General features: G+C 51.8%; 7 protein-coding genes across 7 annotated transcripts; 2 read left to right on the top strand and 5 right to left on the bottom strand.

Annotated features, from left to right (window-relative positions):
• Positions 1 to 868: 868 nt before the first annotated feature.
• CMQ_8064 (major facilitator superfamily transporter) lies at positions 869 to 2,301 on the bottom strand (the record flags this gene model as incomplete). The annotated part of the gene is made up of 3 exons (XM_014315605.1): positions 869 to 1,664; positions 1,733 to 1,910; positions 1,974 to 2,301. The coding sequence occupies 3 exons, from the start codon at positions 2,299 to 2,301 to the stop codon at positions 869 to 871; spliced, it is 1,302 nt and encodes a 433-aa protein (XP_014171080.1).
• A 2,304-nt stretch (positions 2,302 to 4,605) lies between these two features.
• On the bottom strand, positions 4,606 to 7,250 carry CMQ_8226 (amino acid permease; the record flags this gene model as incomplete). Its single annotated transcript, XM_014315767.1, has 5 exons — positions 4,606 to 4,798; positions 4,866 to 5,884; positions 6,387 to 6,516; positions 6,591 to 6,858; positions 6,908 to 7,250. 5 exons carry the CDS (start codon positions 7,248 to 7,250, stop codon positions 4,606 to 4,608), a joined length of 1,953 nt encoding a protein of 650 aa, XP_014171242.1.
• Positions 7,251 to 8,304: 1,054 nt separating this feature from the next.
• CMQ_8249 (uncharacterized protein) lies at positions 8,305 to 9,147 on the top strand (the record flags this gene model as incomplete). Its single annotated transcript, XM_014315790.1, has 2 exons — positions 8,305 to 8,415; positions 8,764 to 9,147. The coding sequence occupies 2 exons, from the start codon at positions 8,305 to 8,307 to the stop codon at positions 9,145 to 9,147; spliced, it is 495 nt and encodes a 164-aa protein (XP_014171265.1).
• A 1,248-nt stretch (positions 9,148 to 10,395) lies between these two features.
• Positions 10,396 to 14,909, top strand: CMQ_8194 (major facilitator superfamily transporter multidrug resistance; the record flags this gene model as incomplete). Its single annotated transcript, XM_014315735.1, has 6 exons — positions 10,396 to 11,035; positions 11,118 to 11,212; positions 11,265 to 11,399; positions 12,153 to 13,159; positions 13,342 to 13,490; positions 13,546 to 14,909. 6 exons carry the CDS (start codon positions 10,396 to 10,398, stop codon positions 14,907 to 14,909), a joined length of 3,390 nt encoding a protein of 1,129 aa, XP_014171210.1.
• A 3,425-nt stretch (positions 14,910 to 18,334) lies between these two features.
• On the bottom strand, positions 18,335 to 20,098 carry CMQ_8274 (carboxylesterase family protein; the record flags this gene model as incomplete). The annotated part of the gene is made up of 2 exons (XM_014315815.1): positions 18,335 to 18,492; positions 18,556 to 20,098. 2 exons carry the CDS (start codon positions 20,096 to 20,098, stop codon positions 18,335 to 18,337), a joined length of 1,701 nt encoding a protein of 566 aa, XP_014171290.1.
• A 1,000-nt stretch (positions 20,099 to 21,098) lies between these two features.
• CMQ_8037 (2og-Fe oxygenase family protein) lies at positions 21,099 to 22,412 on the bottom strand (the record flags this gene model as incomplete). The annotated part of the gene is made up of 4 exons (XM_014315578.1): positions 21,099 to 21,734; positions 21,791 to 21,934; positions 22,109 to 22,162; positions 22,251 to 22,412. 4 exons carry the CDS (start codon positions 22,410 to 22,412, stop codon positions 21,099 to 21,101), a joined length of 996 nt encoding a protein of 331 aa, XP_014171053.1.
• Positions 22,413 to 23,605: 1,193 nt separating this feature from the next.
• On the bottom strand, positions 23,606 to 24,771 carry CMQ_8280 (uncharacterized protein; the record flags this gene model as incomplete). Its single annotated transcript, XM_014315821.1, has 3 exons — positions 23,606 to 24,109; positions 24,590 to 24,665; positions 24,716 to 24,771. 3 exons carry the CDS (start codon positions 24,769 to 24,771, stop codon positions 23,606 to 23,608), a joined length of 636 nt encoding a protein of 211 aa, XP_014171296.1.
• Between the last annotated feature and the right edge of the window lie 544 nt (positions 24,772 to 25,315).

The raw sequence follows: 25,315 nt of genomic DNA, 5'->3' as shown, positions 1-25,315 counted from the left end.
ATACACGTAGGATACGGTGAACAACTGGCGCATGATGCTTATGTATGATCTTCTTGGTTTAATGCCACGCAGCATTCTGCCATTTATTTTTAATTTAACGTACGTGTGTGGGGGTTTTTTGGGCGTTTTGGGGCGTAAGCAAAAAACCCCGCTTCAATATCGCCAATTGCGCAGCTTTGGGTCGCAATCGACGGTCAGCCTATACTGCGGCCTTACTTGCCTTGTTTTCATGCAAGTCGACAGGTTCTCAAAGGCCAATTCAGGTGGTGTGCCCATATGTGTGGCTGTGTCTCGAAAAGGCGATGGCTGAGTTTTGCCTAATACTCAATATCCGAACTGATGTTACAAGCCGATCATGGCGACTAATATCATGTTTAAGCGGTATGAGTCAGAGGGACGGGGCATTGGTTCCTAATGTCTTGCTAATACTCTGTATAGGTTTATTGTTGGACACGTTGCAGCTACGGCAGACGATACCGAAACGTATTTCCCACACTACTTGATTCACTTTATCTTATGTCTAGATACTCGTATTTGCATCTATTTAGGTAAAGACTCCTTTTGCAAATCTAAAATGGCTGGAAGTGTTTTGGACACTGCTTGCTCTATATTTATCGTGTTACTGATGTCTCCTTTTTAGATAAGTCTCCGTATCTCATGCTTCCGTTTTCTACCACTTTCAAAGACATAGCCAGAAAGCTTAGTATGTATATAGGAACCCAACCGTCTTTTCAATGACCCCTTTACCATCACGGGCCCTCCTATTCGCCCGCACGAAAAAGGCGTTGCAGACGATAACAATTCCGAGCATCAGAATATGACTGCCAATGCTGACCCAGATAGCCGTGGGATACCAAGGCGACTCTGACTAACGGAGTATGTATGATCCCGCTATGCCGCCCAGCGCATTCATAGCCGACACGGCAGCAGCGACAGTAGCACGCTTCCATTGCCCCGTTACGTTGCTGGTTTGGTAGGCATTCGGCCCGGCCCAATTGGAGACGTACGCACCCGTAGCCAACATGACCCCCACGTATCTGGCTGCAACGTTCCCGTGCACGAATCCGACCATGGCCATCCCGGCGATGAGACACACGGCATTGAAGACCACGACGGGTGCTCTGGCCGCAAGCCGATCGGCCACCAAGGCCGAGATGATGGCAGGTATGACGGCGTAGTAGTACGGTGGTGCGTACAGCAGGATCGAGTCAGCGGACGTGAAGCCCATGCCGAGCAGGATGGTAGGGATAAAGTATGACAGCGCGGTGGAGACGACGTTCTGAAGAAAGAAGAGCAGGCTGAAGGCGTGCAGCTTGGGGTCCAGGAACGGCTCCAATACTGCGCGCGCGGTCAGCGGCTCCGGGGCACCGGCGTCCTTGCGGTCTTCGTCAATACGGCGGAGCACATGGGCCGCCTCTTGGGGCGACAAGAACAGAGATGTGCGGCTGGCGTTTTCTGGAAAGTCGGGGATCCAGAAATAGGTCACAAGACCTAAGAACATGCTAATCGCCCCTTGGACGATGAACATCCATTGCCAGTCGCGGAGGCCCTGCTGTTTATCAAGAAAAGTTAGGCCGTAGTTGACTATGCTGCCTGTTGCCACGATGATGACCTGGCCACTTTGAAGGTAGGCAAACCGGAGCTGCATCTCTCTCCTAGTGTACCTGTGTTGTTGCAGTCAATATTTACGCCATATCTATACTTCCCCCCGTCATGCGGTGAGAAAGCTTACCATGCCGACAAGAGATAGGTTAGGCCCGGATAAATTCCCGCCATGGCCATGCCCATCAAAAATCGGAGCGCAAGCATCTGCCTCCAAGTCGTCACATAGGCCATGCACAGCGTAATCAGGCCAAAGGCGACAGTGCTGGTGGTAAAGAACAGCGGTGCTCCCACCAGCCGCATGATGACTGTGCTCGGCAGCTAAAATATCATTTGTGCAAGCGTGGATAGCCAGATCGCCATCGAGTAACGGTTCCCCGTGAGTCCTAGATATGCCGGCATTGATGTAGCGGATGCGCTCGACATGATGCTGCCGTCGATCAGGTCCATCGCGCACAGTATTCCTGCTATCGTGCACAGCCGGTGGTCTATCTTGAGCCGTACCCTCCGATCCAAGTGCACTGTGCTGTTTTCAGCGAGAGCAGCGCCGTCCCTCAGGTTTGTGTCATCGTCGTCAGAGCCGTTGAGGGCAGGGCGATGATCAACGCCATGATTGAAGACTTCCGGTTCCGGTTCTGTGCCATCTGCAAGCAAGACTTGTGCTGCCTTGGGCGTTTTAGTGGGCGTCGGACTATCCATCGCATCGATAATGAGTGGATTGGTACCCTCATAGACGAGCGAGAAGAAGATGGCAGTGGATATTTATCAGTAGCCGAGATGTTCACGATGTCTTTCCAGTACGGAGTACGCTTATGGCACGTGACCAAAGCCGATGCAGAAATCCGGGATGTGGATCATTGATTACGCAAGGTCCCCACCGTTTCCGAGTCAAAGTTTAGATCTCGCAATTAAATTCAACCAGAGTGCCCCATACCCTTACCTCAGTAGGCGGAGCAAGCACTTCTTATCTCTCCCTACTCCATAATACTGCATAAATTACGGCGTTGAAAGCTGACCAAGCAGCGGTAACGCGTTTCGGAAGACCAAAGAGCTAAACAGAAGGAGGGGCGATTTAGGTAACAAGAAAAAAGGCTTGCTCTTTACTGGTGAGATTTGTACGGAGGCACACCAACAAGATCCACCCCGTGTATGTTTTTGTCTTATTGGTAGATATGGTATACTAAGCATTACGAATGCAACCAGGAGCGGTCCGCATTTCCGCTGTAAAACATTGGGTAGCGCCGGATAAAATGCAGAATATGGTGTTGAGACGGGTGTCGTTTAAAAATTCACCCTCGCCACCGGTCAGGTCTTGCTGCACCACGCTTAAATGAGTAATGTCCATGCGTGTCAAGTAGATACGGGCCTCTACCAACTCGCCACCACCCACCTGCACGCTGTCAAATTCACAAATAAATGGTCGTATTCCAGTCGGCCGACAGCTTGAGGAAGAGCAGTGCATCTCCGTGCCGTCGTGAATCTATCATTAGAGTTAGTTTCGACCACCAGCGGAGGAGTCCCTTGTTCCCGGTGGCGATTCTCTGCAAGATAGGTCCGACCGCGGCAATCTCTTAGAAGAGCGTGAGACATTTTTTACATTGAGCATCATTGACAACTAGCTGCGGGTTGTTAGCTAGGTTATTCTTGTGATAGTTTCGGTCCTTTCATATTGCGCATCATTTGTAACAGTCTGGGCCAATTCTTCATCCATTCTGACCGATATGATTTGTCCGTCTCAGTCTGTCCAAACCAAACTTTGAATGATCCTTAGCTATCTTTACCATGCACAACTCACGCGCTGGAACTTAAAGGCATCCTTGTCTTGATGTGAGAGAGGGGGGGGGGGCATGTTTCTGGAGTATCAGCACTGAGACCTAAACTCAACACTGAACCTACGCCTACTTCGCAATACGTCATGAGCTATGACTTAGTCGATGGGACTTGCCTTATTTATGTATGGCCGCGAGTTATACAGTACAACATCTACGGACACACGACACGCATAAGGGCCCACACATATTTTGCACCGGTAGTGACAGGGCTTCCTACTTGCTGCTACCAACTACTTTAGGATAGGATGAATTGAAAAAAGTAAGAAGGAGGTGGTAGACAGCAAAGTTTAATCGAGTGTACAAGGTGTATGTAGGGAACAGCCAACGTAGCTTGAATAACGGTATATGGCCTACGAATTACTCTTGAATTTCTTCGGGAGGAGGTAACAACTTGAGTGTATTCAACCTACGCCGGAAACAATGATTAGGCGGAGAAATTGGCGTATTTTATTGATTATATAGTAGGAGGGAGACGGTAACGACGAAAGATCTATCTGATGTACTATTGTTCTTTTTTGCTCAAAAGTAGTCCGATCAGCAAAACTATTTGTATCTTGACAGTAGCACACCGAAACGTCCCTGCATCGCTTCCGCCCATGTGCGTCGCGCGTCTGGCCGACCTCCGAATATCTCATTACGCAAGGTTGGGTCCCATCTTTGCACAACGTCGTGGCTGCTCAAATTGGCAAGAAACCTCTGAGGTGTCTTTTCGTACTGTGGCACAATTAGCGTCGTCGATGTGCGTGCGATGTGCGAAGGAGAGCCGAGCAGGCCGTGGTAAAAAATCAATTGCACATCGTAAGCAGATTGCGCCGAAAAGTCGTAAAATTCAGACATCTTTGCTTTGCAGGTTCCTCTTCTGTCCGTCTCTCTCTATCCCTTTTTTCTTCCAAGCTACAATTTGTCAACACCCAAAGACTTATCACAAATGTTTCTCATTTAACGGAATATGATTATTGTATTGCTATAGGGAAGGTAGGATTCTTTTGGTGCAAAAAATGAAACTAAACATGATGTTGAACGAAACCTTTGTATTTGGTGATACAAATTTCTGACCCCAAAGTGGAAGCCTAAAAGCTGCTAGGAAGGTAGTCCGTGCGCCACCTACAGCATACGGTGTGGTAAAATGAAATACTTGTACTCCGTACTGTGTGTCATAAGCTCCACCTGCTCACGTGAACACGATTTCCCCCGTATAGATGGAGCACGACTGCGACTTTGAGTCTTGCGTCCACGTAATCGGCACCACCTTGCCATCAGGGCTCATATTTGGATACGCATGGAAGGCATAGCTGAAACCGTCAGAGGCCCGGGGGATCTTGAAGATTGATTCCGGTGCCGACCAGCCGCCCGTCAGCGCGTGGCTGTGGCAGAGGTACACTGGGAAGCATTAGCATGCGGTGTTTCTTCTCCTCATTTCTCAGGATGAACTTGCAGTTATCGTCTAAAGCGGCGCCGGCGCTCTGGAAGAGCAGGATGTATTCTTTGTACACGTCGCTCCAAAAGATGTCGCCCGCGCCGGGGCCATAGTGCTTCCCGAATATCTCCTGCGTGTAGCACAGCACGTTGGCAGCACCGTTGTCGTCGCGCGCCGGCATTTCCGGCCCAAACGCCTGTCCGTTCCAGTACTCGTAGAGCTGCCGGTTGGCCCAGTCAGCGGGCCTTACGCGCGCCAGCTTCAGCCCGTTGCTGCGCGGATTGTCGGTCTCCGACACGCGCCCAAACAGGTAGAGGTAGTCGTCGGTGGCGTAGGTGACGAATGAGCCAAACATTGGCTCGCCAACCAGGAACAAGCTCTTGTGAGGCCGTGACACTGACACGACTGCGGCGTCTCCGGCCGCATGCGGCTGCTGCACGTGGATCTCGATCGGCGTGTTGTACAGCAGCGCCTGCTTCTGCTGCCGGAAGAGGCGGCGGTCGATCACCTCGGAAAATGTCACGCCGATGGTTCCGCCTTGAATGGTCGCAATGTTCTCGTTTGGCCAGATAGCATGGCTCGACGGCGTCTCACCCTGGTCCTCGAGAAAGGGCAGCGCCTGATCCGGGCCCTTGGCCTCCGAGCCGGTGTCGGTGACACGCCGAATGGTCGTCGTGGCCGCACCGCTCGGCCCCAGCACCGCAATCGAGTTGGAGATGAAGTTGACCATGCGCGAAGGGTCTGTCGGCGGTGGGCCTCGCGTGTACATGCCGTCCGCAAAGATGATCAGATCCTGTCCGCTCACCGTGCCGCCACCGCCACCGTCGCGGAAGATGTGGGGGAAGTTGGACTCCTGTCGTCCCAGCAGTCGCACCTGTGTCGTGATGTCTCCGGTGCGCTGCGGAGGGCTCAGTGAGCTCGGCGACGCCGACTGCTGTTCGGCTGCATTTGGCTGTGCGTTTGTCTCGCCACTGTGGCTTGCTTGGCCCGGTGACGGCTCGTTCATCATCTGCTGCGCCTTCTTAGAAGCCCGCTTAACCCAATCCATAGTGTCGCAATTACAAGTTTTCGTCGTTGTCTAGATAGAGTCCATGCTGGAGGGTAAACGGCTGCAGGAAACAGATGGCGTGCGGAGACTGGATGACGTAGACGATGTCAGCATGTTTGAGGCACAGTGTATATTGTTTGCACACGGTCAGGCAAAACAACCTCGGCAGACACCTGCAGTTTGGACGTAGTTGGCAGACGACAAAACGAGAGCGAAGATGCACATCTCAAGCTAGACCTCAAGACATATCGCTTCCGTGAATACGTAAACCAGTTCATTTGGCGCACATGAAAATCACCATCAACAGTGCCGAGGCGTATATCATCGAGGTTCTCGTCACAGGAAGGTACGCGGGGAAGCACAATAAAATGGCAGTGAACGGGATCCAGACTATGGAGATTATGTAAAAGACGGGCCCGAATCAGCGCATGTTGAGATAGCGCTCCCCGGGAAATGATTCGGCTCGCCTTTTTATCAAGAGACAGACGAGGACAATCTCATACACCACGTACAGCAAGACTATGCCGCCACCCAAAATGGCGCTGATTGCCGCAGTAGAGCCCATCTGGATCGATCCAAGAGCGACCACGATAAAAAGCACACAAAGATGGCGTTGACTGGAAGATCATAGTGTGTGTTGATTTCGCTCATCCAGCGGGAGCATGGACAGCAGCCTTGTCGAGATGTTGACCAGAGGACAAGAGAAGGGGCAGGCAAGGTGCATATGGTGGCGGCAAACATGCAGACGGTGTAGATGAGATGTCCAATGATGGCGAGAGCCTCAAAATCAAGCGATTCGAGAAGAAGCTGGGACACAGGCTGGCCACCGATGGGAGCGAGAAGGTTGTCGGGGGTTTTGATGCAGAACATGAGAACGAATATCATGGGAAAACCGGCGATGGTGCTGAGAAAAGCGCTTCCCATCATTACGCGAAGCACATTCTCCTTGGGTTCCATAACTTCATCGGACAAGTGGGCCACGGAGTCAAAACCGTTGACGGAACTCACGCCTGGCAGGAGACCCAGAATAAAACCACGCCTCCGACTTCCAGCCGGTCTGGTTGACGTAATCGGTGAAAATAAAAGACACAGACTGTTTTGGGTGCGTGCGGGCGAGGAGGACAGTGATGATTAAAAGCGCGCCCACACTGATGTACACAACCATCCCGTCCAGCGGTGTTGAATTCAGAGAGTACTGAAGGCCGAGATAACTCCAGACATCAAACGGCCTCTGCAGAGCAGCGCCATCGCCGTCACTGTCAACGACGACGACACCAAAGTCGGTGTCCAAGGTGCTTCCCGATGCCATCGATAGCGAGAAGCAGTCGAACTCATCAAGAGAGAACGACATCGTGATTGATAGTTAGGCTGCTGGTGGCAGGCGGTAAACTGGACGTGGTGATTGACGGCCCGGAAATGGTAGATGATGGGGCTAGCTGATCGAGTTTTTGACCTCTGCACTTCAGCCTATGATGCCTCATATGGCGGAGAAATATCTTCTCAAAAATGGGAGACTATGCTAACGAGCATACGTCCTTTTTCTTTAGCCCATGAACCGGAATGCAAGCTTGCTGCTTGTTGTGCCTCGTATGCAAAGACAATGCGGATCGGAGAGGCCGGGGCGATTTATCGCTGGCCACTTTGGCAACTGATGGCGATAGCATCGGCCTGTTACCATATTGGCTTTCGCATTACAATCTGCTAGTATAAAAGCTAAGATAACACAACCGACCCGACTCCAAGATAAATGAAGCATTCAGTGTAATTGGTAAGACTAACAAGCTGACTACGGGGAACAATCGCTCAGCCTCTTATGTTGGGAAAAGATCCAGGCCTAGATCGGCCATTGTGCTGACCCACGACACATCAGACCCATCTTCGTTCTCCCGCCGGTTCCACACCTCCCGGACGACCCCCTTCCCAGCGTGATGTTGCGGATACCGCGCAGCATTCCCTTGGCAAACAGCGCCAACGCCCGGCTGCACAAATTGCACAAGTATTTAGTATGCCACGGGAATGATTTATTTGGAGGGACTATAATTGGATGCTCTAGAAGCTTCTATGGTTATGAAACCAGCGATAAAGATACTCTTTTACAATGAATATGCTCTGTTGTTGACTGCTTCGGCGTATTCGTCTGTGTTTTAACTTACGTTTTGTGTCTTGTCGAATCACCCTTTTACCCAACTATGGGTGTTATATGTGAAGTTATCTGTCCGAATTGTTAGGGAGCTTGCGGTATATGTCGATATCATGTGCCGGGAAGGCGACAGTTGTTGTGACTATGCTTCAAACAAACGTGATACCCAGTACCTTGTTCATAGCTAAGGATATATATATACAACAAGTAATCTTACAGTAAACTCTTGTTCCACCGTTTACACCGTTTATTCATCTGTTTCCACATGGTCTCCTTCCAGATTGAGATTGAGAAGTGTATTCGCATTTCCGTAGACGGGAAACTCGCGTATCACCTTAGCAGAGTTCGGAGTTCCGTCAACAACGAAGGCCATGATGTACTCTTGCAGCATTCCGGCCTGTGTATGATTCACAGTTCCTTCCCATCCCCACGACTCAATCCCATTTATAAAGGTCGGGCCGACATCGCCTGAGTGCAACCCCAAAGAGCCATTGTACCGAAAGTTGTACGTCTTGTTGCCGAAGACTCTGTACAGCTGTGATGTATGGTAAATAAAGACATACTCCGTAATATCAAGTCGACCGCGTATAGTAGTATATGGGAACGTTCCATTATATATGGGCGGAGCGGATACACTGCTGTGAGGACGTGTGTTACTCTATCGGTGTCTGCATACGGCAAAAAAAATCTTTGAAAAATCGTGAACCTCGTCTTCCGTGTCAAGGTCGTCCTGCCGTTTTCTGTGTCCAGGCGCCCAGTGACCGACGACGGGATTGACGCGCTCAACCACTTTATCCGCCGCAACGCCCCAGACCTCCTGGTGGCCGACATGGACGGTGCCGACGAGATCATCCGCCACCACATGGCGGCGTTCTTCTGTGCCTCGCTGATTCATTTCGAGCGGCGCGTGCGCAAAACGTCCTCGGCCAAGCTCCAGCGGCTGGTGCAACGAAGCCTCGGCCATCTCGAGTCGATCCGCGCGCTGGAGACGGAAAAGGGCTGGGCCGTGTGCGGCTTCTTCCGGCCGCAGTTTGGCACACTGTGCGAGGCCGAGGACACTATAGCCGGAGGTGGATATTTGCTAGCGCTCGCCTGTCAATTGCCTTAAATCTCGCATTGACATGGCACTGGGGTCAGTGCTTCGGGGATACAATAAGTTTCTAATAACAATAAGGCAAGATGGCCGAATGGTTAAGGCGTGTGACTCAAGCTAAGCTTTCACCTCCAAGGTGGTGCATTCACATCCGTAAGGGTTCTGGGTTCGAGTCCCAGTCTTGTCAGTAATATTTTGCCTTTTTTTAACCTCAAATTCGAAACTTTATCGAATCCCGCGATCAATACTTTTCGCTACCATCAAAAGAGAAAGGCGTATCTACTAACTAAGGAGTCACGCAATAGAAGAAGTGTACGAGTCTCCGTACCATTTACTTCGGCCGAGTTAGTGCTGTTGCTGACACAGCACCTTCAATTTTTGACGCACATGACTATGTAATTCCCAGTACTGATTCATTCGCGTCGGGCTTGCATACCAGCCATGGACACCCGAATTCAGGTCATAAAGAGCTTTGTTGGCGACGTTTTTGTTGTTTAAACGGAGCCTTAATTGCCCCGCTGCCACGCGTGCTTATCATGCGGCTGGCATTGATTGGATGGGTCTGAGCTAAGCTTTTCAAGGTTAGCGCAGCTCGACGTTATGATTTCCGAGAACACATCGTGAAGCCTTACTGGGTTGACCCTCTTGATGGACTTTTGGGACCTCGTAGTGCAAGCACTTGTATGATGCCACGTAACTCAGAGTGTTTCAGACAGAAAGAAGCGGGTTGTCATGGGGCTGATAATGCGGAATAGCCGTATGTATGTTCCTACGTCTGACTGCCGAGAGATGCTGGTGCCCAAATCTTACCAAATGGGTGGAACTAAATAACCGCGCTATATAGTCAAATATAAGGAAGATGCCTTACCGTTCCTACCGCATAGACACTGCACATGCCCAAGTATATCCCGACACACAGCCGGTGCCAAGGGGCTTTCCGCTCTGCTCTCTGCATATTATTGTGGAGAGCTGAAGTACGGCAGTGAGCTGAAGTGGAGAGTTGCTGAGACAGAGCTGACGGATATTTACAGAGTACGAAGCAAGAATGGTCACAATCCGATCTCAAGACCCCACACAAGCAGATGAGGCATAGCCACGCTGCAAGGCGTTTTTAGCGTGTGACTCGGGCAGATCTCTCCGGGTATATACTATCGTCGCCGCATCAGGCGCCAACTGCATTTTAAAAAGAGCGCTGCTCTTTGTACGTTGGTTTTTTGCTGATCGGCGGTATCTTCATTCGTCTTGTTCTCTCCATTCTGTGACATGGCGACTAGCATCACGAGGCTTCCGGTGGAAACGATAGGGGACGTCTTGCGCAGACTCGATAGCTTCTCTACGCTGGCAGTCTGTATCCGCTCCAGTCCCGTCTTCTGGAGAGCCTTTCAGGAGAACTCGCAGGTTTGTCGCGACATTTTGAAATTTCGGATAGGCCTCACACTGCTTCCCTATGCAATCGCCATCTACGAGGCTCGCCATCGTCGTAATCTGAACGTGTACACCGAAGATGAAACGCACTCTCTGCTTGACGCGCTGTACACCGATCCTGCCAGTATTTCAAGGCGCTTGGCGAGGATCGACACAGATGGCCTGAAAGAGATCGACCGCCTGCACAACGTCGTTCAGCGAAGCGCCCATGAATTAGCAGAAAGAGCACTGTCCGTCATCGAGTCTGGCTCGGAAGGAATTGAGGTGGGCAGGATTGCATCTACGTCAGAGCTGCACCGGCTCTGTCAGGCCCTCTATCGTGTCGAGCTATACATGCAGCTCTTTGGCGCAAACGGGAAGCCAGAATGTCAGCTGTCATTTGAGCTGCAGAAGTCGTGGTTTTTCGACCGACATCCGCCGTGGATGAATGAGCAGCTAGCCTGTGTCCACGATTTCCTGGAATGGAAATTGAGTCATTGTAAAGACTTTTTCTCTTTTCTTCTCGAGGGTTTTCCTACCTCTTCCTTGCGGTCGGCAGTACTAACGAAGGCGCAAATCAGCACTGCATCACCTGACCTTTGACGGTAAAGACTTTGATGATTCATTTTTGGATCGACGGCCAAGGGGCGTGGAGAATCACTGGATGCAGTGCTATGTGAGTTATCTGACTGCCTACGACTCATAGTACTACGACTGATACCATGCAGATGTCCCGCGGGCTTCTTTTCATAGACGACCTCGAGCACGCCGATGCATACAGAACGAAAATACAGCTTCTGCTAAATGCCATCGGCTCAGGAACAGCACGATTCGCCGAATCACTCAAATCGCTCTCCAAAGACGTAAGTAATAGTGACGAAGGCCAAAACTGTGCCCGCACCAATGATGACCAGGGTCCTATTGTTGTCTGGTCTGAGTTGCACAAGGACAAAACGGCATCAAAAACTATTTTTCTCGACAGAACCTACAACCTTCGGAAGACGGCATATGTTTTTTGGGACGAAGCTCGTGTCCGTAAGGATGACGGCCTACTTTACAAGCGATTTCAGGGCATGGCTGGGCATAGCGAGTCTTGAGTCCGTGTTTGATAGAGGCTGTTGTTGAGAATATTACTATGTATTAATAAGACATCTGGGAGAAGCTATCAAATTACGGGTGCCCTGTGAGCATGCGTGTTGTTGTGATTAGGCATCTTCCGAGAGATGCTGACCTGCACGAAATCCCCTACTTAAATAGGTGGGTCTAGGCGCTATACACCACCGGTGAGTAATTCTTCGCATTCTGCGCCACGAGACCTTACAGCCCACTCATTTTGACAAGCACTAAACTACCCGGGTTGCATGCTTTTAGCGATTTCGGGCCTGTCTGCGGGGTGTGCTATCTACCGTCCCGGAACCGGGGCTAGTTAATCCGAGTTCTTCACAACTCTAGGCAGGCAGCTGCAATCGGCCTAGAGCCATTGTTGGCAGCCATGAAGACATCACGATACTCCACCTCCCGCCAACTGGCATGCGACTCTTGTTATAAGGCCAAAGCAAAATGTGCAGTCGTCCACGGGCACGCCTATTGCAACAAACGTTTACTCAACCGCTCAGTCTGGCCAAACTGTTGTTCAAGAATACCTGCTAAGCGAGCTCATCTGCCCCATTGACGCGGCTGCCATCTCCGTCCGCTGGATGCACCCATACATTCCGGTACCAGAGCAAACATCCAAGACGTACTCCTCAGCTACGATGGGTTTTCTAAACCGGGTGCTAAAGTCATACGCAGAGGTAGCAGTGCGCAGTCGCGGCAATCCTCCGTTTGTGCACAAAGCGCAAGTGGGACATCTTGCGAACCTGCGAAGCCTTGCCACGCCAACGATGGACATGTGCCTGCAAACAGTTAGCATGGCTGACGGCATATCTCCCGGAGGAAACTGTGCCCAACTTGTGGCCGATGTGCTGATTCGTGAAATGGGTGCTCTGTCTGAGCGTCACGGGCGAAACGAAGACAACGAAGGAGCAATTCTAGAGGATGCACACAGTTCCTTGGACCGGCTCGCCTCTTTTCAGGCGTACCTTTTATATGTTATGGTGCTCGTGTTTTACATCGATCCCGGTGGGGTGCAGACTCGCCCGTTTCTCCGCCACGCCGTCGTGGCGGCCCTGCAGCAGATGGCCAGCGCCAGCGCGTGCGACGGGCTCGTGTGTGCAGCCGAGCTTCGGCGGAAGCCTGAGAGGTCATCGTGGGCTGCCTCTGTGGTTGCCGAGGCCAAACGCCGCACGCTCTTCACTCTATACCTGGTTGAAAGTGCTCTCGCGGCCCAGGATGGCCTGCCGACCTTCATGGGCACGGAGCTGCGCGGGCTGCCAGCACCAACCGCCGGTGCTCTCTGGACAGCCACGACGCTGGATCAGTGGGAAGCTGCCTACGGCGCATACGCAGATGATTGGCTTGTCGACGGCCAAGGACCCCTGCGCATCAAAGAGCTGTGGACACCGCCTTCGGACCTCGACGCAGCTGGCGTGGCGTGCAGACATCGGCGTGTCGACCGCTGGCTCCAGAGCGTCGACTCATTTGGCACGATGATGTATGCGGTGACGAGCCACACTCACGGCCCGTGAGCGTTGGAGACTGTTACAACGCCGTTATAATCCACATATAAAAGTTGCCACGGACGCTGATTGGCTGGTCGGAGCTGAGAGTCTCAACTCCGGCGAGCCCCACCTGTTGGCCCGCTATTTGAAGCACTTTTATAATACCCAGAGACCTCCCTCTATCTGTATCATCCAACCCCAATAGTCTCTTCCGAAGTAACGCCATGGCTGAAGAAGGGGAGCCTGGATTGGAAGAAAGGCCTCCGGCTTCCTCGACAGAAGAACAACCTTACAGCATTTTTGACAAACGACAGAGGGCCATCATCGTCCTCTTCGCCTCTGTAGCTGCTACATGTGAGAGCCCCCGACGGGCCACAAACTACCACAATGCCGACTAACATATTTGCAGTCTCCGGATTTGCGTCCAACATTTATTTTCCCGCTCTTCCCACCATTGCCACCGACATGGACGTCTCGGTCGAGCTCATTAATCTCACCGTGACGGCCTATCTCGTTTTCCAAGGTCTCGCCCCCAGTCTCTGGGGCCCTGTGTCCGATGCAAAAGGACGCCGTGTTGCCTATGCCGGAACCTTTCTCGTCTTCATCGGGGCCTGTGTTGGCCTTGCCCTTGCGCTCAGCTATGCCGCCCTCGTCGTCCTGCGCTGTCTCCAGAGCACCGGCAGCGCCAGCACAATTGCCATCGGTGCCGGCGTAGTCGGCGATATTACCACTCGTGCTAACCGCGGTGGCCTCATGAGTATATTCCAGGCCGGCCTTCTGGCACCCGTCGCCGTCGGTCCCGTCATTGGCGGTGCTCTGGCCGGATCTCTCGGCTGGCGCGCCATCTTCTGGTTTCTCGTCATCTACGCTGCTGTCTTCCTCATCCTGCTGCTTCTATGCCTACCCGAGACCCTTCGTGCACTTGTAGCCAATGGCAACCACACACCCACAACGCCGTTTTCTCGTTATCCGCTCGTCTTTTATCAGCAGACTACGACTACAAAGTACGATCTACAAACAACCGACGTTCACGCACTGCAATCGAAGCGAGCTCACATCGACGTCACCGGCCCGCTACGTATCCTGTGTAGCAAGCAAGCTGCTCTGCTCATTTTCTTCGTCGCCGTTTACTACACCGTCTGGCAGATGTCTATCACCGCCATGTCCACCCTGTTTTCGGAACACTACGGCCTGGGCACCACCCAGATCGGCCTCACCTTTATCGCAAACGGCGTGGGCTGCATCGCAGGCACCCTCATCACCGGCCGTCTCCTCAACATAGACTACCAGCGCGTAAAGATCAAACACGACCTGCGACAGCCTACTATGTCTTCCGACTTTCCGCTTGAGGAAGCCCGTCTTCGTCTCGTCCCCGTCATGGCTCTGCTGCAGTGTGCTGCCGTTCTTCTGTTCGGCTGGACCGTTCACTTCCCCCACCGCGTGTCTATTGCTGTGCCTATCGTTGCCACTTTTCTGACCGGCTGGACGGCCGTGTCCACCCAGTCCGTCGTCATGACCTACCTGGTCGACGTCTTTCACGACCGCGGCGCTGCAGCCGGCGCCAGCCTCAACCTGGCCCGCTGTCTGCTTGCTGCGGGTGGTACCAGCTTTGTCATGCCGCTCATCCGTGCCATCGGAGTTGGGCCTGCCCTCTCGCTCTGTACCGGTGTTCAGGCCGTTGCCCTTCTGGCACTTGCAGTGCAGTGGAGACGTGGACCGACATGGCGGCGGGAGGCCGAAGCTAAGCAGGAGGCTAAGAGAAATAGATGTTGAGTTGGAGCGACCTAAGATGTAGTTCCTGTAAAGTACGCCGTGCCAAAAACAAATTGATACAATTGCTACAGTACGTACAGGAGGCTGGATTCCACGTCGTGACTAAACTATCGGTGGTCATTCGTATGACTGCTTACTAACCTTACATAAGGCGGGCAACTAATGTACAAAACCCCGCATTCCGGCTTGAAGTTTTGGTCCATCTTCTACCAAAGCACGGTATCATTGTTATTGCCAAACTTCTGTTTAAGCTTACCCCGATTCTCACAATACCTACGTCGAAAACAATGACTGCCTAGCGAGTAATACTATGCTTAGGCCATTCGAAAGGCCACGTTCAAGGCCGCCTTTGGGTGCCTCTGGCATTGATTTGCAAGACGTGCGTGACTCTAACCAGCTGTGGGATAACGCGTTTTTGTCGCTGTCGCGCAAAGATCAAGACCTTCTATGGGAGATTCACAAACAATACGCTGGACTGGACCAGATCTCTATAACAGCCTTCAGCGGTCGATTTCAGAGTCGCTCGTAAGAAATGCATCTCGGAAGAAAACTGCTCTACCAGACACCCTGCAAAGGATTGCAGACTGGTTACAACATTTCAAGGAGATAGGAGATATCGCGGTCAGCTTTGATCCAATCCACGCGGCCTTGCCTTGGGCAGCATTTCGATTTCCTCTTCAAGTAAGTTCCATTGGTACTTGTTCACAAGATGTAGGACAGTGTATCACGAGTCGTTACTAATAAATACCCAACTAGCTAGGAACTGGCGATTTGGTGCAAGGGGACCAACTTCTGGTCATTCTCGAGCATACTGAGCGTTCGGTCTTTCAAGGTATTTGCTACGGGCGTGTATATCTGTCAGAAGAAACGAACATGACTAGCGACGCCAAGTCTGGCCTACAATCGTCTATTATCGCTCTGTATTCGACCGTGCTTGAATCCATGGCGCGATGTAAAAGAATATATAACGGGGGCTACCTGAAAAAAGCATTGCATAATTTGGGCCACCCTGATGAGCCCACGAAGGTCATAAATGAGCTCATTAACAGGCAGAGAGAGATGGAAACCAATGCAGATGTCTGTCACAAGATTTTCATGAAGCAATTCGTGAATGACATCCCTATGGAATTCCGCCGCCTACAAAACATCCTTGACAAGAACCATGATCAGATCAGTGCAGAAGCAGGCAGTTCTCTGCCAACGATTCGGGTACGTTGGCCTCCATCTACAAAGAGTGGCAAGAGCATAAAAGAACTCGCCAGTCCAGGTACATTTCCGATGAAAGGTACAAGCTGTTCTTTCCTCGCGTTTTTGCTGCTTCCACCAAGACTGTGATAGTTATCGACGGCCTGGACGAATGTGTTGACGCAAGCGAGTCAACACTCCATAGCCTGACGCGATTTATAAACAATGTTGTGTGCACTTCGTCATCGCAGGTCAAGATTTTCCTGACGAGCAGGGATCCCCCAAACCTGACGAATGTTATTAGTATTGAGATGAAAGATACCGACAATTAGGAAGATATTGACCGATTTGTAGCCGAGAAAATGCTAACGGCACATAACCCATTGTTCCAGGAAATCGACCAGCGCACGAGGCAGATCATCTTCGACACATTTTGATCAAAATCTCAGGGAATGTGAGTGTCGCCGATAATATATAAATATGGCGAGTTGGCAGAAGTGTACTTTTACGTGCTTACCAAACTGCCTTAGGTTTTTATGGGCAAAACACACGGAGCGGCTTTTGCGTCAGTTCCTCGGGGAGCCAGGTCAAAGCAGTTGTTTCTACCAAGATGGGGTGGCGTCTCTTGTTGGAAGTAAAGCGCTTTTTGGCCATACAACACTTGTTCGTCTAAGCAGTCCCTTATTTGAGGAAGTCGCCAAACGCTGCATGCCAGCAACGCAGAGTTCGTTTGGCATCATCCTTCTGGGCTTGGAGGGAGTTTGGAATTCTTGGAAAGATAAGTTTGATGTCACGCCCTCAATGGCAAGGGACAGACTCTTCTGCATCTAGCCGTCGAGACGCTACGATCTGGTGTTTGCGACCAGCTACTGAAACGGGGTGTTGACCCCAATACGACAGATGATGAGGGCAATTCTCACCTAGCTACAGCGCTCTACGGCTATCATGACTCTTTAAACCGATGCTTTTTCGACTTTGTTGGCTTTTTGCTGCGAAATAATGCCAATCCAAATCTCGGGATAAGCAGCTTTTCGGGCTCGTCTTTAATTGCGGCTATTGATCGATGCACAGATGGAGGTCTTCTTGCAAAATTTCTTCTTGAGCATACCGATGCGCAAAGGGACATTTTTGCAAAGCCGCACGGGGCACCACTACAGTGGGCGGCTCAGAATTCAGCATATGGCATCGTACCACTCCTAGTAGCCCGAGGTGCGGACCCGAACTACTCCAATACCGACTACCCTCTCTGTGCTCTATTTCTTGCATACCGAAAGTTGGTTGTCACTTGTTGTGAACTTGTTGTGATTAAAGATGATGTGGACGAGGATGAGGATGGAACTTATTATGAAGAAATGTATGCCCAGATAAACCTGGGTGCAGAATCACGAATGATTGGCAATTTAGAATTGTCTGGAGCCGTGTTGGCACCACCCAATGGTGTGGACGATGCCGCACTGGCAGAGGAATTCTCGTATATACAGAGAATTCAGTCGCTGCATCCACGAGCCGAAACATACGAGTGTTCGTTTAACCCATTTGACGCCCTCGTTCCGCACAATGTGGGGTCGATAATGGCATATATCCGCGGTCAATCCGGCGAACGTCACGATGTGCACCAGGGGGCGAAGGAGTAAAGTATGCATAGGTAGAAGCCCTGATCTGCGTCCAGTCTAGCCTGCTTAAATAGAGTCTAGGGCCAGTGTGAGTATCGGTGGGCAATGAGAGAATGGCATAACTGTTTAGCCGTTTGTATAAAACTTTTCATATCACAGACCAGTTCACCTATAGCTGCCATGGTGTATTTGGTGCGCAAGACTCTCCATTACTCTGCGGATTCTGTGGGTGTTGCTATTTTGGCTCAGCTGGCCACGGCCATGTCTCTATCCTCGCGCAAGCTTGTCTGGGAGATGATCCTGTCAAGACGTGTCGGTGAGGCGAACGTCCCGGCTACCGTTCCGTACGAGGTTGTACTCACAATAGGCGGCAAAAAGTGTACACCCAAGGGTTCGAGAATATGTCCAGTGCTGCTAGCATCGAATCAAAATATGTACGGCGCATACAGGTTGTTTCGGGACTTTTATGGGGGCAGATTGAGTGTATAATACAATTAGATCTAGATATCATATTTCTTTCAGAGCAAAAATGAGATGCTTTTCATGGTATGAATTATGTACAGCGTTGTTCTACTAAATATACACAAATATACAATTAAACAAATTCCGCAGACATCGACTCGTCTGTTAACGGCCGTAGACCGTGTCGAAAATAGAGCCAATGTAGGCTATCCCCTCAGCTCTGTAGGTATCTGGCTCGATGTAAGCTACGTCAGTGGCATTGACATCAAAGACCATGTTCTGAGGACTATCCAAAGAGTACTGGGGCCAATGCACGGGAGAAGCTGTTGATGTGTCAGCACAGAGACGGAGAGTAGGATAAACTTAGGTATCACGTGAAAGAATACTTTGCAATGCGTTCGGGTCGAGCTTCGTGATGAAGCTCACCCACGTGCGCGACATGGTCTGGGCCAGGCGGACAAAGGTGGCCGGCTCATCCTTGAAGGGGTTGACCGACACGGCATTCTCGTAGCCAAGGCCCTGGGTATTGTCGAAGACGAAGACGACGTCTTGGAAATGGGCAGCACCAACAAGAGGGTTGAGGCCGTGAACAAGCACGTTGAAGTGGTACGACCAGAGGGTGCCATTATGCTGCGTCCAGAGCTCGCTTGTCAGGCGACGGCCGACATGCATAAGATGATCGCCTTTGTAGGCGGCACTGCGCTTCCACTGGGAGCCATACGTGGCCAGCTCGCTGGCGGGCGGACGGCCATGAAGGGTGGCCGGAATGCCGACGGCAGGGATATCAGGGTAGAGGGCCGCCAGGGTAAGGGCTGTAGTGTTGTCGATCCCTTCATCGAGGACCATGCCGATAAACTGATCGGTGGTGTTGATGCCTTTGGAGCCAAAACTGCCGCCTTCATCGAAGTTGGCACCAATTAGGTAAGGAACCTTGACGAAGTGGCCGTTGCGTAAGGCCGTAGTGCCCGACTGCGTAAGGAAGTCGCCGTCGACAACCGGACCCTCGGAGGGTACTGTAATAGTGCTGCTGTTGAACAAAGCAGACAGCTTGTCTGAGGGAACTGTCCGTAAACAGGCCAGCGAATCGGCAGCGGTGCCACATCCGCTTGCATTAACATACGCCTCGTACGCGTCCTTCCACGATCCCGGAGTCGGGTACCGCATCAAACTTGTAGGCGCCCCAGACTGCGAGATAGCCGCGCGGAAGAGGCCGTCATCACGGCCCCCATAGGCCACCAGCTGGTTGCCGATGCTGTTGCCGCCCGCGCTTTCGCCCCAAATGGTCACCTTGGCTGGATCTCCACCAAAGGCACCGATATTGTCTTGTACCCAGTGCATTGCCAGGCGCTGATCGCGCAGACCGAGGTTGGACGAGCCTTCGTCGGCCAGCTGCTGGCTGTACATAAAGCCCCACTGGGCCAGGCGGTAGTTAATGCTGACAGCCACCATAGGCGAGCCGACCTTGACCGATTGCTGCACGATAAACGTGAGGTTATAGCGCGGGTCCCGACCGCCTCCCTCGGTGTAGCCACCGCCATGAATCCAAAAGGCCACCGGCAGATCGTCTCCCTCCTGCACGTTACTAGGCCGGACCACGTTGATGGTCAGGCAGTCCTCCGACACGATGTTGCCGAGAACCCAATTATCACTGCCGTACCCTATGCACTGCGGCCCGTATTCTGTCGCGTTCTTACTGCCAGTCCAGCTGCTGTTGAGTGACTGTGGCACGCGGAATCGCAGCTCACCCACCGGCGGTTGGGCATATGGTAGGCCGAGAAACAGGTCCTGGCTGTAATGCGGCAGGTTAACGCCGTAGTACGAGCCGTTCTTGACCGTCACCGTCGGGGCTTGCTGTGTCTTGTGGCGGGCAACCACGGCCGCAGAGACAGCGGTGGCGCCAAGCACTAGAGTGGAGAGAGAGGCAAGCATTGGGAAAGAGTAGCCGGGGAGAGCGCCAGCAGTGATTGAGTGCTGTCTGCTGCTGCGAGAGATGACTGGTTGCCACCGAACCATTGCAGCATATGCACTGCCCTTTATCGTCTTCTCTACGAGCAATCGCTTGGCAGAATGAACAGCTTCAGTCCGACTTCGGACGAACGGCTGGCGTGGCCGAGAGGCCATTCCATCGCGCAGTTTCTCGACGTTTTTCTACTGTGAACCATGCGAGTACATCATGGGATGTCTATTTAGCACGGTTGTTTGGCTAGACAAGCTAAGAAGGGCCGGGAAACGACCGAGACCTGCCAGCGCAGGGGAGACGGTCTTTATGAAATACCCCGGAGTGCAGTGTGACCCGACCGAACGACACATGACAGGTCTGACAGAACCACCCCACAGATTATCCACATTCTCCATAGCTCCCCACAAACCCACAGAAAAGAGTACAGATACGGAGTTTTGGCTCTATCTTGGCAGCTCAGCGGGCCCGTACAAAGTAGCTGTACTTGAGCATATTTCTTGGCATCCAATTGTCTTGTTCTTCCCGTGGAAAAGGCTGTGCTTCTAGAAACGCTGGCCTGGATCTGAGCAAATATCCGAAACACGTTTGGTCCGAACAGATTGGTACCTTGATAGCGTACCTGCTCCCCGGGACCAAATACCGAGGACTACATCGAGACCGAGAGCGGTGCCACAGGCCACAACAGGCCAGAATATGCGCGTTATGTGGCACTAGCAACTGCCGGCTAAATCGTGCTGCGACCCCAGGCAGGGGATCAGGAGAGACGTTGCACTACCATACAACCGCCAAGACCAATATTTGCATTGTCACCGGCTGCTGCGCTAAACCATTACCATTTCAATGCCCGGCACTTCTGCGGTCGCTTGCACTCGAGACTAGCTTCAGACAGCATAGCTACATTGACGCCCAACCTGTAGGATGCGGCAAATAAAACTCGGCCTGTAATCTGCCGTTTCCCTCGGTCCTAGCTCACGCGGCCTGGTCCTCAATCTCCAGACTGCCAAGCTTGAATGTTTGCCCACGTTTGTCTGTGTAGTCGTCATGATCATGATAGTTCTTGACCCGCTCCCTGACATACTGCAGCCCCGTCACCAGCTCTGCCTCCCCGGAATCCTCTCGCACTAGTCTGAGTCGCTTCAGCAGTGGTGACGGTGCCGGCTTGATGTCCACGTCGTCGCCGGGCCGCACAAAGTAGAACAGCCCGAGCCGGAACTGGCTTGCCTGGTCCTCCGGCGGCCGGATCACACGGTGGATGGTCGACTTCAAGTACCCGGCCGACCAGAAGTCGAGCGTGTCGCCGACATTGCAGATGATGCCGCCGTCTAGGGGGGGTACGTAGCGCCACTCGCCCGACCGCGTCTTGATCTGCAGCCCGGCCACATCCTGGCTCCAGAGGAGGGTGAGCGAGCCAAAGTCGGTGTGGGCGCGCGACCAGTTGCGCTCGACCTTTACGTCGTCGGCCAACGTCCGCGGATGGTACCGCATGTACCGCAGATGGTCCTCGCTCGGCAGACTGTACTCGTGCCGCGAGGAGAAGAAGTCCTCCGGCAGCTCCAGGATGAGTGCAAAGAGGCGAAATACCCGGCTCGCGAGGTCAAGAGAGCGCTGCACAATATGCTTAGTAAGCAACCTTCTTGGTCGATACATCGGCCTTCACGTACCCGAGAGAAGCTCTCAATTTCGTCCCTATACGGCTCGAAAAAGGAGTGGAACGGCTCGTTGGCGTAGTACGCCGTAAACTTGGGGATGTTAACCGATTCGGAGTTGTTCCTCACTTCTGGTCCCAGCATCTTCTTGTCGTTGTTCTGATCATAAATCGTGTTAGTTCAGTCGCATCAGCAACGTTTTAAAGGTCCAGCACTTGCTCTTCTGTATCCAAAGTAGTTTCCCTTGGAGAAGTCACACCGGTTGCCCGGCTGATCTTTCTCCTCGACGGAAAGGTCAAAGAAGCCCTGTCCAATGTCATATTGGCGCTCCACTTCCTCTGGCGTGAAACCAGTGTTGATGAGTCCGAAGAATCCCGTCTCGTGTACCTATCAGCCGTAAGGCATCAGATATCGAACAGTTGATCACTAAGGGAAGGGGGTAGGGCTGAGGAATGCATCTCTCCCAAAAACCTACTGCTTGTCGGAGGTCCTCCACAAGCTGATCCTTGCCGCCGGGCTGGTCGAACTTGCTCAGATCAATAGCTGCAATATCAGCCCAGGGAAGGTCCTGCCTCGTCTTGTCTGGGCGCACCCATCTGCGCAGCGGAGACGACTGTACCGGAACTGCTGACGGCATATCTAGTTGCGGGGACAAGTTTGAGTGGAAAAAGTCAGAAGAATACATTGCCTCCAAAGCTGTGACGGGCCTTTCGTTTTCCTGGAATTGACCCTGATCTCCAGCGGGGAGCACATCAGCACGTCATCCCTCAGCGATATGGCGTCTAGACGCTAATGGCGCAATATTGAGTCCAATGGCAGGACTGGTAAACAAGTTAATCCCGGACAGGGGCCATCGTCTGTAAAGTAGAGCTTTGACTTCTTTTAGACAATGAGACGCATGAGTACTTGTCGATGGTGGTGAACCAAATATAGCGCTCAGTCTCTCAAGGCTCTGACGGTGAGATACTCCGTGATATCTCTCAAATTATGACTAGAAGGTTGTCTGGCGCGCCAACATATTATCCATTCCTCCCATCGTAACCGCCTCTGCTACGGCAATATTACCTCGTAAAATATCACACTAATAAGAAAAACAAAGTTTACCTTCCCCTCCGGTGACGAGTCAGGCAATGAGGTCGTGGTGGGTGACCACAAAGTTGCTGTAGATACCAGCCCGACAAGCCGGATCGTTAGCCCATATATACAGTTCCGTTATATCGCTTCCTTTCACAGCACCGCTCTTCGCCTTACCTACAGAACTCTGCCCGTCTAGCCACTACCAGTAGCGACAGCAACAAGATCGACGCGTTAAGAACTGGTGGTCGGGGGGTGTACGAGTATTTGCAGCCAACTTAGTGGTATGTTAATGAAAGAGACCCGACTGGAGGATGCGGTCTTCGAGTTTTCAGGGGAGCTCATTTGACAAGCCTAGCCGAAAGAAGTGTTTTAAATCTGGTGTTTAAATCTGACTGTGTCTTGTGACATATCCTGTGCCCAGCAATAACTGCCGGTAGGTCACAAGAATTGCTTGGTCGTAGTCTACTCTTAAGAGAATGGTAAAAACCTAGACAGCGGGTAAAAGAGTGTTGGAACCCCCTACCTCTCCTAATACAGCAAAATGACGCGGGTTTTTTTTTTTTCTGCGGCGACGTCAGGATATAATTCTTACAACAATACAATTTTCGAAACAGACACATGAAAATTTTGTATCTGTTCTTAGACGCGAGGTAGTCTGGGTCGGGTACGCAGTAGAGCAGTGAGTGCAGGGTGGTGGAAACCAAACAAAGATCTTGGGACCCATTTTTGTGTCAAAGAACCAGTGCCGTTTGATCATGAGCAATTTGTCGGACCCCCCGACTGCCCGGCCCCATCATCGTTCCCAATTTCGTCCTTTCCCACTGTTTCCTTCACCTGCGTAGCCTTGCAAGCGGTTGTACCTGAAGCTCTCGCGGTCGTGGCATCAAAGACCAGCTCCAATTCCCTCGCCTGCAAGACCTTGTCAAATGCCGGCATTACAAAGCAATACTTTTGCGGTGGTCCTTTTAGCCAGCCGTTCTTCTTTAGCTCCTCCAGCGAAATCGGTTGTGCGAGGCGTTCTAGCTTTAGAATCTCGTAGCCAAACTGAACACGCCCAGCTAGGTCGCCGCGGTCAAACTCGTCGTTGCGCAGGCCGCTGGGGTTTTTAATCTCGCCGGGGCGCTTGCCGTGGCTGATGGTGGCTCGAAAGCGAATGGCGGATGCTGGACGCGTCTCGTAGATCCACATTCGCTGGGTGGGAAGCTTGTAGTTGCGAAACTCGTGGTTTTTTCTGTGGCGAACAATGTTCTCGACGTGCTGAGGGTGGATGGAGAGGATGATGTCGCGTTTTTCTGCCATGGCGAGTAGGTCGCGTGTCAAAGGGTGCATTAAGTTTACCAAATCATACGGATTTATTTTTGATGTTTTCAAAGAAGAGTTGCCATTTCCGTTCGGTATTGTAGCACATTAATAAGCATGAATCTTCATAAGATATACTGGGTCTTACCTGCATATTGAATTAGACTGTTCAAATACATAGTTATTCGCGTAAATCAACATTTCACGTGTACACAGCCAACTACGAGCACAGCCAAAATAGCTGTCGAGCACATGCATTTTGTGATCAGTCAAATGCGTGGCACTGCTGTTTTTGAAACACAATAGCTACTCAATTTCGAAATGCATTGAGGAGAACGAAAACCCACGTGATGCCGCATCACTCGCAAAATCAAGCGACCTCCTAAAAACCCCGCTGAGTTATTGGGTGCTATGCCGTAGCTGTTTAGCAGCACTCACGCTGTCGCGCCCAGCATCCTTAACATCCTGGTCCATTTTCTTTGCATCGAGGATGAGCTTATGCAGGTAGTATATGCTGTAAGCACGAAACAGTTTGTAGGGGTTCTTAACCCAATCGTAGCATACCCTGAGATGTTCTCGAGGCTGATGCCGCTGGATGCCACGAGGGAATAGTCCAACATGTACTCAAATTCTGTGCCTTTCAGGTAGTCGTATGCCGTTCGGTCGACATATAGGCTTTATGATATCTTCGCACCAGACCAGTCGAGAACAGCCGGGCTATAGATTATGAGAGGAAGTCGAGCTGGCTGGCTGCTCGAAATAGGCCGCCAGAGCAGCTGCTCTTGGTAAAAACCAGCATAATCAGCGCCAACCACTTGGATCCAGTGGGCGGATCGATCGCTCCCAAATACTCGGTTGCGAAGCAAGTTTCGCATGGGCGTGTTCAGTTCCAGCTTTCCCACGTCTTCCGGATCATCAAGAGACAAACTGAAAGCGCCATGTGTTGGACAGTGAAATTGCACACTGTCTTCAAGGTACTGGTTGCGCACTCCTCCTTTATCAGCAAGTCCACAGGAAGCAACAGGGCACGTCGCCCGAATCCCGATCTTGCTGTTTTTGTGAGAGAAGAGCTTTCCAAGCTGCTCGTGCTGTGTCAGGAGGTCCTTAAGAACGGTGAGAGTTTCACGTGAGCCGAGTATGTCGGCTTGCTTTCGAATGGTAAAT

This window comes from Grosmannia clavigera (genome assembly GCF_000143105.1).
Source record: "Grosmannia clavigera kw1407 unplaced genomic scaffold GCSC_161, whole genome shotgun sequence".
Lineage (NCBI taxonomy): Eukaryota > Fungi > Ascomycota > Sordariomycetes > Ophiostomatales > Ophiostomataceae > Leptographium > Leptographium clavigerum.
The sequence above is the reverse complement of the archived record's forward strand: the minus strand, read 5'-3'. Positions and strand labels throughout refer to the sequence as shown.